Genomic DNA, 17,810 nt, shown 5'->3' on the forward strand with positions numbered 1-17,810 from the left:
GCTAAGTATTTCAGCCTGTTTAACCATGGCAACATTGCTCCAAAATAAATGTTAAGTTTAAATTTGTAATAATGGGCTATTTGCTTCCTCTAGTCTGAAAATTATGCAAACTATTCTCAAACTTTTTATATTATGGCACAGGTGCTATTTCCTCAGTTCCTGCTCCAGCTGCTATTTCCTCAGTTCCTGAGTCATTTTTTCAGATGCATTCCAGTTCCCTGTTATTCTCCCTGTTACATTTACTGCATTTAGCAGACACCCTTAACTAGTGTAAATTACATTTTTCTTCCAATTTATACAACTAAGCAATTGAGGGTTAAGGGCCTTGCTCAGGATCCCAGCAGTGGCAGCTTGGTGGACCTGAGGTTCGAACCCATGACCTTCCAATCAGTAGTCTAACACCATAACCACTGAGCTACCACATCCCTACACTTGAATTTTTGACTGATACTCATCTGCACATTTTACATCATGCTATATTTGATAATTACCTTTTCATGACCACTTCTTCTATTCCAGTGAATAGAAGTCATGAAAAAGTAAATTTGCATCCACTTCCTTATATTTTCGCTTGAAGTTCTATAAAACCCCTTCAACCTTGAAAGCAAGAGCCAATGAAAAACAAGACAAAAGGGAGGAAGACAGAAGAGCACCATATTGTTATTAATTCAGGAAACCCTGTTTTATAAAACAGCAATCTGTACACACATATGCATTAGCTAAAGAAACCTACTGATGCTATTCCATTTAAGCAACAAACTAGCTAGCAGAACAAAGCAGTGAGCAAAGATGAGAGCATAGCATAGCTCATAAACAAAGAAGTAGCTTAAGTTTAGCTCTTTACTAAACTAGTACATTCCATCCAGAAAGACAACTCACCAGAACCGAACAGAATTAAATATTTTTGCTCTAAAAATACAAAACTCTAGCATGAGCGCATCTTAAATCTTAGTTTGCTCTTTCGCCTTCACGGCCTCTAGCTACAGTAGTGTGTCGAATGTAACACCAAGTTGATAGGTGTGTGTAATTTCCAGTAAACTCTGACACTCATGGACTCAGGATCTCACACAATCGTACAAGTTCGTACGTTTCACACAAAGACACAATGCAGCAGGTTGAAATGAAACACACAGAATTAAATGTTTAATTCTGTTTATTTAAGCTGTAATGTGATAGTAGGCACTGGATTTTAAATGAAATGGTGACCATGAGGTTAATGTCCAGAACTTTAGGTTATGGCAGAGTGAGAAATATCAGAATAAATTAGTCAGACATTAAGAAAAATCATTCTCAGTGAAAAAAACAATCTAATACACGTATAATCAGCAACAACTCTGTGCATAATTAATACTGTGATAGTAACAATAACATTTAAGGAAAACAACTGAATGGGTTTAAAAGGTCAGTGACACAATATGAGGTGTCCACCACACCAGCATTTTCAGTAGATATTTGGCATTTAGGTCTAATACAGAGCTCAATGATGATTTGGCCAAAAATAAAATCAACACAACTAATCAATCAGACATGTTTTTATCTAACATTTGTGCTGAAAAACTCAATTCAGTTAAGTGGAAATACTAGTCAAGTGGAAATACTGACCAAGTGACCCTTCCCATTTGCTGACAAGTATATGTGAGCATGTGTTCCTTTAAAAGTACATATACAGCATACAATTTGAAGAGATATGACAGCACGGGTGCTTTTTTTAAACGTATATCTGAAAAAGTCCTTAAGAAAGCGTTCAACAAGTTTCACCAACCTGCTCACTCTTGTACATTTTTAACCAAACTCACTCATTCAACTAAGGACAGGTGCATAAACAAATATAATAAAAGCATCACACATGATTTTTTGTAGGGTACAATGGAATTGCAATAGACACAAAGTCCTGAAGCAAATCCTTAAATCGACACAAAACTAAATTTCATCTTTGGCCAAACTGCAGTGTCAATTAAAAAGTATGCATCAGGATTAAAGGTTATTTCATATGGTTAAGAGACCTGATCCATAGCATTTTGACCAATAGCAGTTTGAAAACATACAAGAGGCTTCACTGATGTCAGAATTTCACAGATCATTAACAGCAATGCTCTGTTTATCCAAATCAACTCTTAAAGTTAAAGTAAAACTAAAGCTAAATTACAGTTATGTTGCCTGTTTAGCTGATATGATTGTGCAAACTGCATAAGACATCAGTTCAACTACACTGTTCATGGTGCCAATTATTTTTCCTCTGTTGGAATGCAGATGTTCTGCACTTCAGAGTCTTGATGAGAAATCAACAACGATGTGTAAAATAACAGTCCTGAAATGCAGAAGTCTAAAGACAGCCAAAGACTTCTATAACGTCCTCATTTCATCCCTCTATCAGCAATTGCAGGTCCATTTCTCCTTTTTCTCTTCCACAGCATTGGCTTTTGAAGGAAGTTTAATACTTCTGGCTGGCTCTGGTTTTTTCCTTCTCTGCCTACTTGCCTGTAGTACCAGTTTGCTGAAAATGGTGTCCACCTGTTCTTTGCTGCCACCTTTAGCTGAAAAGAGGTAGAAGGGCATAGAGTGGACCTCAGCTAAGTGCCGTGCTTGCTCGATGGTTGAGGCCACAGTCACCAAGTCGGCCTTGTTAGCCACGAGCATGCGAGGTACATCTGGTCCAAGCATGTGTTGCTGACACTCCTCCATCCAGAAGGGCAGACTGCGGAACGAAGCCGCATTAGTGACATCGTACACAAATACAACCGCATGTACATTGCGGTAGTAGTGTTGTACCATGCACTTCCGAAAACGCTCCTGACCTGCTGTGTCCCACAGCTGCACCTAGACAGAGACGGAGGGAAAGCAAAAAAGAGATAATTTTAAAAAAATATATAAATAATTAACTAATTAAAAAAGTAAAAATAAAAAAAATATTTCAAATCCTTAATTATGACCATTTCTGATTTATCCTTTTTTTTTTGTACACTCGTATGTGCAATTGAAATAGTCACATTTAACTGACTGTTAAAAAAAAATAACTGACTTAAAACAAAATGACTTTCAATTGCACATAGAAAGTTTGTACAGCAGTCTTAGCAACCAACTAGTTTTTGGTTGAGTCTGGGTTAGACAGTGAGCAGGTTTTAATGTTTTCTATTAAAGGGAAGATGATTCATGTACGGTATGTAGCAACAGGCAGATTTTCAACAATTTCATTTCCTATTTTCTACAGGCCACAAAAGCCCCTTTATTAATATCAACTTCTGTTTGTTATGACATTTTAAAATTCCCAGGGAAACACAGACCATATGTTGGATTCTCCCCAAACAAACTAATTATTGTCTCTCACATTAAAGAGAAACATGACAAAATATATTAATCTGAATTTCTTACAATTTAAGCATTCTAATCAGTTGTTTGTTTTGATCGTGCAATAGGATTAAAAAAATGTTTTTGTTTTCAGATTTTTTTTTATATTATAATACAGTTTTATTTGTTTCTGTTTTACTGATAATGATGAATTTACACACACATTTTATATATATATTATATTTTATATATATATAATATATATATATTTATTTATTTTTTTCAGTATGATTTCGATTTGTTAGACTTTGTTACACTCAGAACTGTTTGTTTACCTTGATTTTCTCGCCCCCCACGTGCACCAGTCTCTCTCGGAAGTCCACACCGATGGTGGAGTCGGTTTTCTCGGGAAACTTTCCGGTGCAGTAGAGATGAGTGAGGCTCGTTTTTCCCACACCGGCGTCTCCGAGCACGATTATTTTACACGTGCGACATATCGCTGGGATCCAAAACTCGCACGAGTCCATCTGTAAAGCCGTCTGTTTCTCTCACCAGCGCGTGCGGTTACTCTTTTATATCTCGCGCTGCTTAGGGAACTGACCGAGACTGAATGAGATGTGAGGTAAAATCTCGCGAGACTACAGAGATTATTGTTCTGTGAAATCCCTGCCCTGAAGCAATGTATTTTTCTTTATAAAAGGATATTTAGGTATTTTTTGTTATGCTACAAAGAAAAAGAAGCAAACATTCATGTGGAAATTTATCATTCAATCATTTCCCTGGACTAGATTGTGGTGGATCCTGAGATCTCCCAGAGGATGCTGAGATCTCACCCAGTGGACGCAGAGATCTCACCCGGTGGACGAAGAGGTGGACGCAGAGCTCTCACCCGGTGGACGCAGAGCTCTCACCCGGTGGACGCAGAGCTCTCACCCGGTGGACGCAGAGCTCTCACCCGGTGGACGCAGAGCTCTCACCCGGTGGACGCAGAGCTCTCACCCGGTGGATTGCTAGTGTGAAGCAGGAATGCACCCAGAATGGGATACCATGTCCATCACACACAATCCCACCTACCAGCACATTTTATAGAGGATGGGAAAAAACTAGAACACAGAGAAACACAAGAATACAGGGAGAGTATTCCTTGAAACATCATGCTGACAGTAACCCAAGCTCCTAAACCAACTGGGAACACTGGAGCTCTGGGGCAGCAATGAAATCGTAATTTTCAGCCTTTTTCGGCTCTTTTCAGTGGTGGCAAATGAGTACCAACCCAGTGCTGGCCTATATACTCCTGAGGACTGCATCTCCAAGTACAGTTCCAATGGATTTCACACAAACGTTGATTTATTTTTAACATTTTTGGTTAAGATGTCAATAAAACTAAGGCCCCTATTGTACTTGCTAATATTTAGCTTACATTCAGTCCCAAATACACTTACCATTTGCATAACAGAGTGAATATAAGCTTAACCAAATTTCATGCTCAGATACGAATATACCTGTACTTTCCCTTAACAATGGAGTGGAAACACAAAGGATACATCCACCATTTTACCAACTAACGTAACTAGTGTTAAATGCCTAATTAACACTAAACAACTCACCAGCTTAGTTAATGGATCAGTAATTGTCAACAACATAAAATCTAGTTATGTGATTCCAGAACACCTTTGATGAAATGCAGACCTATAGAAACTTAATTGTAGTCTAATTTCAAACAGTGTTTATTTACTCACATGAAGGCAGAACCAGTCTGTTAGATGTGGAAAAGAAAGAAAGAACATGAGAGCATACTGGACATTCATGATGTATTTACCACATTAACTCACCTATCCTCTGTAATTACTGTATCCCGGTCAGGGTCAATGTTGTAAGAACAGAAGGGAAAAGGGAAAGTGATGGGAGGAAGGAAAAGGGGAGGGAGACAAAGAGAGATAGGGAAAGGGAAAGAGAAAGAGAGAGGGGGGGGGTCCTTTGGTGCTGCTGCTACATATTTCTTGATAAATCCATTTCAGTGTCATGCATCAATGGCACTGGGATGATCCAACACATTTTAAATCAGGAAGAGCTGTGGATGAGCTGATTAGATGAATCAGGCATGTTGGTAGCAGATCATACAGCAAGCAGGTTTGTGACTTGACTTTTCCCCCTACAAACAGCGACTTGGTTTAATGTGAGGAAAAGAAGAAAATATCTTTGACTTTCTGCATATTTTTAAATATTTTCTACATTTTAATAATATTCTGTACTGAACTTGATGAGATGTTATGATTCAAAGCACCCGGGCACAAGATCACTCCCATACGGCCACACAGCTGTTTCTAAACCACTGCGCTATGGACATCAAGGATTTAAAAGGCAGTTTAGACACCTTACAGGTTTGAGACCATTTATTGTATTGCCTTTTCTAGTAGCCCTTCTGTGACCAGAGGACAGATGTGGACAGCTGGAAAACAGACACACTAAAGGATACGATAAAGGAAGAAACTTGTCTGTTTTCAGATTTGTCAACCCTAGAGAAATGTTACCTAAAACGTCAAGGTTACAAACTAAGACTTTAAATAGCTGTGATGGATCCAAGAAGGATATTTGCTTTGTAGAAAGCATGCAGTTGATTGATTGATTCTTCTGGATTTACCACAGCTGTAACCTGCTTTTTTTTTTAATTTCATACCAATTTTTACATATTACATCTCATGTCCATGACAAGAGTTCATTTCATAATGCCAATTATTTCCTTTTTTGATCCCGTCTATGTAAGAGTACATAAACTCGATACTTAAAAACAACCCCTCTGGCTATACACTGACAAAAAGCAAAAGGAAAAGTGTACAGTACAATCCTAAATGTACATAGACTACTACCAAATTTATGTTTTTTCATTATTTGTGTTGTTTTTTATTACAAAAAAAAATTCATTATCATACAACAAACTCATCATTCCACATTGAAAACGAAGTAGGGGCAAGAGAGAGCGGGTTAAAGGAATACTCCAGTACCATACATGCGATTATCACAGCCAAGAATTTCAATGTATGAACCTCAGAACCTGCTGTTTGAAAAGGAAAGATATCTGTAAAGAAAGACTAAAGGTGGTTGCTGAATTCGGTTTAGAAACTCAGATGTGTTTTCATGAAAATGTATTTATTAATAAAGCTAGAGAAGTGTCAGAGAAAATGTGTGACTAGTCATCACCACAGGAAGATGAACTGAATTACACAATACCCCCAGAGAAAAACATTTTAACCTATTGCTCCAGTGTTGGAAATAGTTTCCTCACGCCTGTTTTAAGTATAAAGTTTGTTGTTTTGAATATTTTTTTCAAGTAATGGATGAAAGGGCTAAAATTTTCCTCAGATGCAAATGGAAGAAAACATATACAAGGCAAAATTCTGGTGTTTGAGCAACTTAATAAGAAGCAGCACCACCATGTTTTGACCAACTACAGAGATGACAGTCCCGCATACTCGTTTTTTTTGTTGGCTTATATGACCGACTCAAGAATTCATGGGTCAAAGTTTGAGTACACAAAAATTGACGCAAAGACACCAGAGCAAAGAGCTAATTTTTATAAAATATTCTATATTTTTGCCAGAATTTAACCGAGTCCCCGTTTTTACATTCTGCAAGAAAACATCAAAATTCTTGTCTGTGGCAATCGAACATGTGCTACTGATGTGGCAGACAGGATGAAATTGCCCGAGTATCCCTTTAAGGAGAGCGATCAAAGCAAGAGAGAAGCGAGCAGATTTACCTTTAAGATTACTCAAGGTTGCTGATTATGCTCTACCATCGCTGCTGTTCTAGTCGCTATGAATGAATGAATAACGGGGAGCAGTTGCTGATTAAGACTCATTCCGAATAAATTTTGATATGGGGTCTAGAAACTACCTTCAAATTACTTTCGACTCAGCCAAACCTCAACGTTAATAAATTCATGACATACGAGTCACATTAGCATAAAAAAAATCCCCACACATAAGCAGCATATTCTTAGACTCCGCCCCCTCAGGTACAACCCCTTTCTCACCTCCCAACATGCCAAACCCGTTCCTTACTTATTACTACAGACTTCTCAGTGCCATTTCATGCCAACACAAAACCAACTCGCCGCTCCAAAACTCGTTTTATGCCGTTTTTATTTTTCATATAAATTACTCTTTAAAACAGAGGGGGTAAAGATGGGTTTGAGTGAGCTCGGTTGTTTGACTATGGGATATGTTAATTAACCCACACTTTGTAGCTCGCCGCCTTCAGACACTGTTCACAACAGAGCGTTTTGCGTGTTGTCTAGTTTTCAGTTAGAGAGTAGTCATCAGCAAGGTTAAAAAAAAAAGTAAAATGGCCATTTTATTCTTCCTCCTCCTCCTTTTATTCTCCCCCCCTCCCCTAAAGTCATCCTCTGCGTAGACGCCCTTGTCGCCTCTCGGTCCTGATCCCGATTTCAAAGGGTGGACAGGACGTGGGAAGTTCAGCAACATGTCATCTTGGGTGTTTGAAAAATGGCGCCGTTACACCTCCTTCCTCTCTGCCCCCCCTGCTCCCTTAGCCCCACCCCCTTTAGGTGTTCACATGTCATTGGCTAGCTCCTCAGTTTCCGTGGAGAGGTCCCCGTTTACGGCAATCTTCGTGTTTTCCTCGTAGCCGGGAGGCATGAAGGCCAGCGTGTACGGGTAGATCTTGTGACACTCGGCCCGGTACGACTCGGCCGTCTCCGTTGCATCTCCCAGGCTGCCGTCACACAGGCTCTCCAACGCCTCTGTGCAGATCTACGCAGGAAGAAAAAAGCATGATGGGATTATGCAGGGTCTGTTATGATTCTCCATGTCCAATATTTTGTGTGTAATTGGTATGAGTGGAACACTACTATTAATATAATAAAATATTAATAATAAAATAAAATAGTATAAAATATTTATTTAAAAAATAACCATAATGAAAAAAAGAACATAATAGGCCTTTTCCTCTAAATCAAAAGTCTGCCAGAGTGCTGGAAAAAAACAAATCAGCTAATGTCAACCAGAAATGAAATAAAAATACAAAACAGAATTAAATAAACTGACATTCTTAGTGACCGTTTAACTTGAGAAGTTGTATTTCTTGGCCCAGTAGTGCTGATTACACAATAATATTTCCTGTAAATAAACTGACATGCAAAGTCTGGAGTTGGAGCAATATCAGGATTACAAGTCACATACTTAGTCACAAGATTGAACCCTGAAGTTGTATTGCATGTGCAAGGAACTACGGGGATTTCAACTGCTGAAACAAGTAAACTAACTGAACTTCCCCTGGGGAGAAAACAACCACACTCGTTTACCGTTCGGATGGAGAAAAATAAATAAATAAAACTTCTGTATTACCGGATTATTTCAATACAATGATATTCTGAGCATGATATTCTCCAGAAGATCAGTACAGCCATTGTACGAGACGGTGGTGTTGTGGTGTGTAATGCAAAGGTTTCTGAAATAGGAAATTTATTATATCTGAAGGTCAAGTTAGAAAAGACCTTTTTGGCAGAATCAAGTCATAAGCAAGGTAAGTCGCAGTAACGGTGCGTTGGTGGCAGTGGTTCTTGTTTAGAAGGTCAGTGTTAAAGCCCCACAGCATTGCCAAGCTGGCACTGTTGGGCCCTTGAGTAAGGCCCCCCTGTGCTCCAGAAGTGCTGTAACACCCTGTGCTCTGACACAAAAAAAACTATGTGTTCTAACTTTGTTCTAAAATTTGATCATCATACACCAATTAAGAAGAAAATTTTTGATGTCGTGTAGTGATTTTATATATTTTTTTTTTTTAAGAGAGAGAGAGTTTAGCTGTCAAAAGGGGTGTGGTTCTTACACTGTACCAATATTTAATGCAGGGAGAAAAGAGCCATATTTTTAAAACACAAAGTAGTTGAAAAAATATATAAATAAAAATCAGTAAACAGTGTGTGTCAAGCCAGATACACAGCTAAAGTTGAGTGCTTGTGAAGCATATTAAAGCAATTTGCTACCAGGTTAGTAGTCTTAGTCTTATTAATCTTTCCACTTCCTCTTTTGAGCTTTTGGTGTTTATGGAAAATCCATTTTTTAGCTGAAACAATATACTTACTGCTGTCTAAGTAACTGTGATATTCGCAATGCTTATAATTATTTTGTTATAATAATTTGAAAATATACAACCAGGGTAATCCAAAAGCAACATATGAACAACATTGAACTGTTAAATGAATCAAACAAAACAGTGTGAATATTTGGAACAGTTGTCAGTTCAGTACAGGGTGGTTCTTTTGCCAGGGATGTGGTAGCTCAGTGGTTAAGGTGTTGGGCTACTGATCAGAAGGTCATGGGCTCAAACCCCAGGTCCACCAAGCTGCCACTACTGGGCACCTGAGCAAGGGTTGTAAGTCACTCTGGATAAGAAGTGTCTGCTAAATGCCATAAATTTAAATGCCTGGGATTTCGCTCAGCTACAATATCTTAGCTATAAATTCAGCACTATGGCTTGAAGGAAGCTGGATTTACCTGAATGTTTCTGTTATTAAGTGATTCGTCCAGTGCTGTAGCGAGCTCCACAGCCTTCTTCTGGGTCGAAGGGTCTAAGTAGAACATGCCTTTGGCAGCTTCAAGAAGCAATAGAGGGGACATACCAAAAAAAAAAAAGCCCACACAAGTTAGTCCTGCACATTACGCTTAAGTGTGTCTATGTAATTTATACCCGAGTTTGTGAGTGTTTATGGACCTGCTAATCGGTGAGAGATTGAGTTCGAGTGCTTGCTGAGGAAGGCCTGGTTAAAGCTCTTAGCATTGCTGTCACCGAACAACCGAGAGATTTCCTGCTTGAGAACTGTGGGGACCGGTTCTGCCAAGTCTTTAGCTTCTGATACTGTCAAATAAGAGAGATAAGGACGTGAAATCAAAGACATCCCAGAGAACCTGTTTAAAACAAAGGAGGATTAAAGCAGTTGTGTAATGTACCAGCATTAACGTTTTTACCTCTTTTGAAGAAGCGCACTAGACACTGATGAAGCCAGGGGTTATCTGGATCTATAGCAGAAGCTCTCTTCACCGACTGCAGCATTAACAAGAACTTGTCTGCAAAACAAAAAACAGCAAATATAAACATCATAATCATTTCTTTTATTGGATACCGCCATCTGCGCAGACTATTTACGCCAGATCTGTGTCTTTATCTAAGTGGAAGAACTAAATATCTACGGTCAGGAAGATCCTGATGTTTAATATACCGCTATTACTTCTGTTATCATTAATATGTAATAACAATAATAATAATGGCTGCCAGATAAGTTTCTCATTCTGTTATCGCAACATGTTCTGGATGTTTCTGAATTACCAAAAATTAAAACACATCAAAATCATCTCCACTGTTGTCATGAACTAACAAAGATAACTCTGGGAAAAGGAAAAACGTCTCTATTGACAAATGACTTGTTTTAAAGCAGAGGCTGAAAAACAAAAGGGAGAGAATTTACAAATCATGAATTCAACACCAAATGATCTGGTGGATAATCGTAGAATCTTATGATATTGTTACTGGTTTTTTAATGACTGAAAATACACCAAGAACCTTTTGGTGTGTGTGTGTGTGTGTGTGTGTGTGTACGCGCGTGTGTGTGTGTGTGTGTGTGTGTGTGTGTACGCACGTGTGTGTGTGTACGCACGTGTGTGTGTGTGTACGCGCGTGTGTGTGTGTGTGTACGCGCGTGTGTGTGTCTGTGTACGCGCGTGTGTGTGTGTGTGTACGCGCGTGTGTGTGTGTGTGTACGCGCGTGTGTGTGTGTGTGTACGCGCGCGTGTGTGTGTGTGTACGCGCGTGTGTGTGTGTGTACGCGCGTGTGTGTGTGTGTGTACGCGCGTGTGTGTGTGTGTGTACGCGCGTGTGTGTGTGTGAATGAGTAAACAAAGGTATGCATTACTAAATATATGAATGAATGTGTGAGAAAATGCATGGGTGACAATGTATGAGGAAGTTAAAATTAAAATTAAATCAATGTGTAATGAATGAGTAAAAGAATCAGAGAGAATAAGTGCACAAGTGAGTGAGCGAGCGCATGAATGTATAAACAGCCATATAAAATCCCACATGAACAGAGAAAGGATGGAGGAAGAGTTTGTAGAAAGAAAAATTCTTCATCCACAGCATATATTTTTTGCATCAAGGCTCAAGCTAATACGTCAAGGTGTAGCACATACAGCAGTTTCCCTTGAGGTATGTGATTTAACCTAAAGCCTAGTAAATAACAACAACAAAAAAAACAAAACACTGATGTTAATTGTGGTGGTCTGTTCATCTGTTAATTGTTAACCTTATCTAATGTAGTACGAGTTTTGCTTTACCTACAATATGTTTAATTTAGAAAGAAATTGTTGACTAAAAGCATTCTCTCTACCTTTTCTGAAGTAGATCTCAAAGGCCAGGAGGTGAGTCTCAATCTTGTCTCTCACCAAGGTTTTTAAAGGAATCAGGAACTTTACGGCCTCGTCTAATGGGTTTTCCACCTGGACAGAGAAAGTAAATGCAGAAGAGGTGTCTATTTGGTTAATAAAACAAATCAAATCAGTTTTTCCCCCCACAAAAAAACAAAAGGGAAACTCCTTCAGTTCCTCTTTGTTTTGTTTTTAAAAAAAAAAAAAAAACCTCTTGCACATACAGACGACTTTAAGGTCCACACCATGGTCTCGACTCAAACCACAACACAAACACACACACACCTTAGCCAGCTTTTCTGGTATAAGTTCCTCTTTGGGGCCTCCGATCTCCTCGTCGTCATCCTCTTTCTTCTTCTTCTGGTTCTTGAGCTGCTTCTCTTTCTCAGCATTCTTCTTCTCTTCCTCAAGCTGAGCCTTCTTCTGTGCTCGCCGCTGCTTGTTCCGCAGCTTCTTCAGCTCTTTGTCCGTAAGGTTACCTATGAGAACACACACACCCTCTGTATTAGTTCAAATGTGTAAGTACATGCATTCCCTCAGGTTAATGTCTGACTGTGTGTGTGTGTGTGTTTTCAATAACAACCTAAAGATAACAGTAATTGCTATAATTTCAATCTTCACTCTCACAAGTGTTTTGATATGTATATTAAATGTGATATAGATTTCAGATATCAGTCTGTATTTCTTAAGATTTAAAAAAAAAGTGTGTGCGCGCGCGTGTGTGTGTAAATGTTACCGGTATCGGCCTGTAGCTCCTTGTTGTCGTCGGTGAGAGGGTTATCATGCAGGTTGAGGTAGATTTGGATAGCAGTGCTTGCAGCTTTGTAGTAGAACGGATGCATGCGCAGCACGTCCTCCAGCTTTAACAGGTCTACATACGAGCGAAGCGTCATCTTCCGCATGCAGTACGTATGGAAGTCAAACTGATCGTCTGTTATCTCCACAAAGTGCTACGGCAAGAACGATGCACAAATGCAACGTTAATATGATCACATCGGTGCAGCTGTAACAGCAAATAGATACTACGAAAACCAAATTTTCTAAATATTTTCCCCTTATTTAGATTGTTACTCTATCACAGCAAATTGTGCATTTCTAAACACTCAGGTACAACGTTGACATCTCTGCCTTTATTTTTCCTTAAAAGGCATCACATGAGACACTACAGTATATGATTCTAATAAACAACTGGGATCAGTAAGAGAAGAGAAAGTCTTGTCAAGCTTTTTTGCAGTTCATCTCACAGCCAGCAGAGGGCTCAAAGTATTACAAAGACACATGGTGTAAAATGTGTTGGGCAGTCAATGCACACCATGGACTCACAATAGCAGTGATTGTGAAGAATGAAAACTGCTGGACAATTCAAACAGTCTCTGTATTAAATACATGTATCCTGAAAGAGTATAAAAAAAAAATACAGGAGCTCACCCGCTCGATCTCATGGCATTTTTTGAGCGCATCTCCATATTTCTTCATAGATTTATATGCCAACGCACACTCGGTCTGAAACCACATACACTGCATCTCGTTCAGGTTCTCCACCGCCGACGCGCCCTCCTGGAGAGGAGACAGAGTGAATTAGAGGGAGGACAAAGATATGTTATGTCTTTGCATTTCAAGTATAAATATAAAATATACATGTAATTAAAAAAAGTAATAAAAAGGAAGAAATTCTGACAGGACTGCTTTGCTCATACCCGTGTGAACTTTGAGCACATTTCCTCTGCTTCTTTAACCAGGCCTGCTTTGAGCAAGTACTTGGCGCATTTGGAGTTAATGAAGCGGTCAGCGGTGTCCAAAGCCTGAGCCTCGTCCATCCAGCGAGCTGCTTCCCGGATGTTCCCAGCATGCTGCGGGTGGAAGAGACCCAAAATGTGAGGAGGGTCTAAAAATAAAAGGATGCTTTGACACCTGAGGCTAATATATGAGGCATTAAGCATGTAAAAGGATGAAAGCTATGAATAACTGCAAGGCAGCCTGGTTTATACACAATCGTAAATAATATGTCTCCTAATATATAATATTACATTACTAATCATTTATTACATTATATTTACATTACCAATTACCAACTCCGCAACTTCCTCCTTTTCTGTCCCAGATTAAACTATTCTGGAAATGCATTTAAATTTATAATGTGACGACTTATTAAAAAATTTTACAGACTTGATCAAATCATTATTAGCACAGAAAATGTGTGCTTGCAAAACCTTATATATCTTGGCTTTGACTAGGAAGAGCTCAATGAGTGTTGGCGTGCTCTCTATTGCAGCGTTGATGTACTCTAGTGCAAGCGTCTGCTGCCCAATCTGATCGTAGTGCTGTGCCAGGAAGTACTGCACCCAGAGTAACGTGGTGGGCGGCTCCTCCTTTCCATCGTCTGAATGACCACAAAACACCCAAATCAGACGCCAAGAAAAAACTACACATTAGCCAATAAGAGGGAAAAATGGTGATAAGCTGTAATGTTGAACTTACCATTTTGATTAAACATTCTGCAGCCATTTAAAGACGTTTCAAAACCTACTACTAATTCTTCTATTATTGCCACCTGCAAATAAAGGGAAGAGAAGACACCAGATTTTTATTCATCACCACCTTCTCAGTTAAAGAGAGAGAGAGAGAGAGAGAGAGAGAGAGAGAGAGAGAGAGAGAGAGAGAGAGAGAGAGAGAGAGAGAGAGAGAGATGAATAAGAAGCTGTAATTGTAAATGTGTTCTTCAGCAAGTGGGGCGTTCCCTTGGGATGAGTGCAATCCATAGCGCTACCTTTCCTTGCAAAAACTTTTAGAATTAAAACCTACAGGATCTACACCTAACACCACCATGCAACGTCATTTCACAGAAGTGCAAATTATTCACAAACTATTTCATCACATCGAGTCTTCTTGTAAGGAAAAATGTTCATAGCAGCAATAGCAAAGAGGTTGTTATTGTTTATGTCTTCTTTTTTTTTTTTTTTTTTTTTTTTTTTTTTTTTAAGTGCACAGTGATGAACATCTAAGAGCTGAGTATACAGAGTTCGGAGTATACAGATTTTTAGTACTGAGGCACTTTGACATGGTTTCTCACAGTTTTTTTAGCACCTTCAGCTGTTTCTGCTTTTCACAAGCTACCCAGCAAAAGGGAACGTGTCAAACGGCGGAAGGAAAAGAACAGGCGCTTTTCAAATATAACATTTTCTCACCTTGTCTTTGTCTTGGTATAATGGTTTGAGTGTAGTGAAGACCGGAGGGCAGCCTTTGCTAAAGTTCATTCTTAAATACTTATCCAGACACTCCCGAAACTTCTCGCCTGAATCAGAAAGCCATTTTTAAAACTCTCTCAGCAGTAAATGAATGATGTTTTTCAAACAAAACATAACACACACACACACACACCAGCTGAATGTTTTACAGCTGGCATTACTTACCAGACAGGAAGTTGAGTGGTAGTCTGCGAGGAACCAAGCCTTTTGGAAACTTCACCCAGGCCTCCTCGTATATCTTCAGCTTCTCTTCTGTAGTGGCTGTAACACACACACACACACACACACACACACACTTGAGACACAGGTCGTATGTTTACAGTTTTCAGCATGCCTATTAATTTATCACTGTATAAGATGCAAGTACCAGGTTTGAGGGCTTTTTCCAGGCCATGGTAATAAGACCAGTTCTCGGGATTCCTCTCCTGTAGTCTTCTGTACACGTCTGCTGCCTCGTCGAATCGGCCCAGATTCAGCATTAGCTCCCCTACATACACACGCTACCATTAAATAGTGCAAATATCCATCCTTACCTTTCCTTTAAGTGCATCATTTTACAAAGCCAATAAGTAAACAGTCGCTCGTATACCTTTACGGCATTTGACAGACGCCCTTATCCAGAGCGACTTATATTTATCTTATTTGTACAGCAGAGCAACTGAGAGTTAAGGGCCTTGCTCAGGGGCCCTGGGATTCCAACACCTTAACCACTGAGCTACACATCCCCGGTCAAGCCAGTCAAAATCGCCAGCGCTGACAAAACAACTGGTTGAACATTCAACTTGTTGCTCATGTACAAAAGCAATAAAGTGGTTAATATCCTCAGGACCTAAACGTTATTAAAAGGGAGAGAAACAGGATTTCTGCTTTCTAGTTTTTCACTTCTCTGAATAAATCAACCATTCTGTAAGTGTGGGGTCAGTCATCAATGTCAACACCTCGTCCTTAACTGTGACTGTCTCCCTCAGCGTTTACTGACATGTATATACACACAAGGAGTACACCACTGCTTCACGCTCCTAACATGGCAAATAAGGGAATGGAGACAGAGACTGAATCTTCACGCATGTGTACCTCGGGTCTCTTCCACGGCCAGCTTGTCACAGATCTGTTTCTCGTAGGTAGTGAGGTGCTCCAGAGCCTCTTTGAAGAGCCCAGCCTCCCTCAGCACCTGATTCTGATACAGCAGCAGCTCACTGTACTCGTAATCCACTTTATCTGGAGAGGTCTGCATAGTCAGGCACATACAGACACAAAGATAGACAGAGAGTGTGAGAGACACTGTTAATACATGTTGAATGCAATATTTTTAACAGTAGCACTGTTAATCATGGCTGTAGATGAAGTGGCTGTAATCCAAAGCCTCCATTGTTGTGGTTAAATAAATGAATAAATGAGCAGCAGAAAAAAAAATGCAGAAAAACTTTTGCTAACTAACATGGGAACTGAAGTAATGATAGATATTACATACACAAATACAAACTGATGACGTATACAAACCCTTGTGACAAACTGACACTTTGAATTCAAGAGTCATGTTTTTGGGCCGATACCTGTATACTAGTAGTGTGTGGTGTATTTAAAAAAAAAAAAAAAAAAAAGAACTGTTCAATTCAGTGTGTTTCTACATACTAGCACACAACCTCCTGTAAACAGGGAGATGCTGGGACAAAGTCAGGAAATGGGAGTGCCTGAGAGAGCTGTGCTGCCAGGCAACTCGCCCCAGTGACGTACAGGTTATAGAGCAGACTGTATGGATTCTACCAGGCTCCAGACCTCGATCAGTAAGATTACTCTCTTTAAGCCTCCATGTAAACCAGATCAGTGTTCTGAATCATTTAAAAAGCTGATGACCATCACCACCATTTCAAAAGCTCCCCTGCTAGAACTACTCGCTTTACCTCGCGGTTTGTGTTTGTAGCGGTTACCTGCTGCGTTTTCCGAAACTCTTCGATAATCTTGGCTGCCATCTCGTAGTCCTCCAGGAGGTGGTATGCAATGGCGTAACCGATCCATGATGCCCGCTGGGCAGGTCGTAACTGCAGCAGCTGGTACCGGGTCTCCTACACACACACAGAGTTGAGAAAATCTCATCCTTTTCCAATAGTAACCACCAATAACAAGTGTGGCAAAGGTGCAAAGTCACGCATGGTTTGTGGGACACCGACAACCATGGGCCGAAGTTTCACACATCAAAGGTCATACTTTCTCTCATCAGTAAATTTCAGGGGCACCTTACGGCAGGTCCTGCAGAATACGAACGCTCAGGTTGTTTGTTTGCCAAGAGATTTGAGAATCCAACCTTGTGTAATATCACAAATCATAAAAAAAGGGCTAAAAATTTCTGTCTTTTCTGTGAGATTGAAAGTGACAGAACCAGATTATGCGCTCAGAAAGATGATGCACCCAAAATATAATTTATATGCAAGAAAAATAAACTTCGCTGGTCTTTGCACAGTTTCAGTAAGTTCACTCTAACCTCATGTTCACACTAACGTGTTTTCCTTTGAAACTGCATACTTTTCTCTTTGTTTTGGCCTTCCAGAGACGGCATTTTAAAAACACTCTCCAAAATGGATAAATTTGAAAACTCCAGGGTTGAGGGTTCGATGTGTGGAGTTTGCATGCTCTCCCCGTGCCTCGGGGGTTTCCTCCGGGTACTCCAGTTTCCTCCCCAGGTCCAAATACATGCATGGTAGGTTGATTGGCATCTCTTGAAAATTGTCCGTAGTGTGTGATTGCGTGAGTGAATGAGAGCATGTTTGTGCCCTGTGATGGGTTGGCACTCCAGGGTGTATCCTGCCTTGATGCCTGATGACGCCCGAGATAGGCACAGGCTCCCCGC

At 39.8% G+C, this 17,810-nt stretch overlaps 2 protein-coding genes across 3 annotated transcripts in view; both read right to left on the reverse strand.

Annotated features, from left to right (window-relative positions):
• Nucleotides 1–1,135: 1,135 nt before the first annotated feature.
• Nucleotides 1,136–4,084, reverse strand: LOC113642420 (ras-related protein Rab-33B). Its single transcript, XM_027145891.2, has 2 exons — nt 3,621–4,084; nt 1,136–2,817 (listed from the first exon to the last, which is right to left on the reverse strand). Exons 1-2 carry the CDS (start codon nt 3,810–3,812, stop codon nt 2,371–2,373), a joined length of 639 nt encoding a protein of 212 aa, XP_027001692.1. The 5' UTR covers nt 3,813–4,084; the 3' UTR covers nt 1,136–2,370.
• Nucleotides 4,085–7,410: 3,326 nt separating this feature from the next.
• Nucleotides 7,411–17,810, reverse strand: part of naa15b (N-alpha-acetyltransferase 15, NatA auxiliary subunit b) — an 18,427-nt gene continuing 8,027 nt past the window's right edge. Inside the window, exons 5-20 of one of the 2 annotated variants that reach the window (XM_027145889.2) lie at nt 16,894–17,028; nt 16,040–16,193; nt 15,333–15,452; nt 15,131–15,226; nt 14,906–15,012; nt 14,199–14,271; nt 13,931–14,100; nt 13,418–13,570; nt 13,149–13,277; nt 12,457–12,670; nt 12,006–12,199; nt 11,684–11,792; nt 10,269–10,367; nt 10,015–10,158; nt 9,798–9,895; nt 7,411–8,057 (exon numbers count right to left, since the gene is read on the reverse strand). In XM_027145889.2, coding sequence (XP_027001690.1) covers nt 7,857–8,057; nt 9,798–9,895; nt 10,015–10,158; nt 10,269–10,367; nt 11,684–11,792; nt 12,006–12,199; nt 12,457–12,670; nt 13,149–13,277; nt 13,418–13,570; nt 13,931–14,100; nt 14,199–14,271; nt 14,906–15,012; nt 15,131–15,226; nt 15,333–15,452; nt 16,040–16,193; nt 16,894–17,028 — 2,196 coding nt within the window. In that variant the 3' untranslated portion in view covers nt 7,411–7,856. Of the gene's footprint in view, nt 8,058–9,797; nt 9,896–10,014; nt 10,159–10,268; nt 10,368–11,191; nt 11,524–11,683; nt 11,793–12,005; nt 12,200–12,456; nt 12,671–13,148; nt 13,278–13,417; nt 13,571–13,930; nt 14,101–14,198; nt 14,272–14,905; nt 15,013–15,130; nt 15,227–15,332; nt 15,453–16,039; nt 16,194–16,893; nt 17,029–17,810 lie in introns of those variants that run through there. The other variant, XM_047812270.1, reaches the window with a different exon arrangement.

This window comes from Tachysurus fulvidraco, chromosome 4 (genome assembly GCF_022655615.1).
Source record: "Tachysurus fulvidraco isolate hzauxx_2018 chromosome 4, HZAU_PFXX_2.0, whole genome shotgun sequence".
In the NCBI taxonomy this organism is placed as follows: domain Eukaryota; kingdom Metazoa; phylum Chordata; class Actinopteri; order Siluriformes; family Bagridae; genus Tachysurus; species Tachysurus fulvidraco.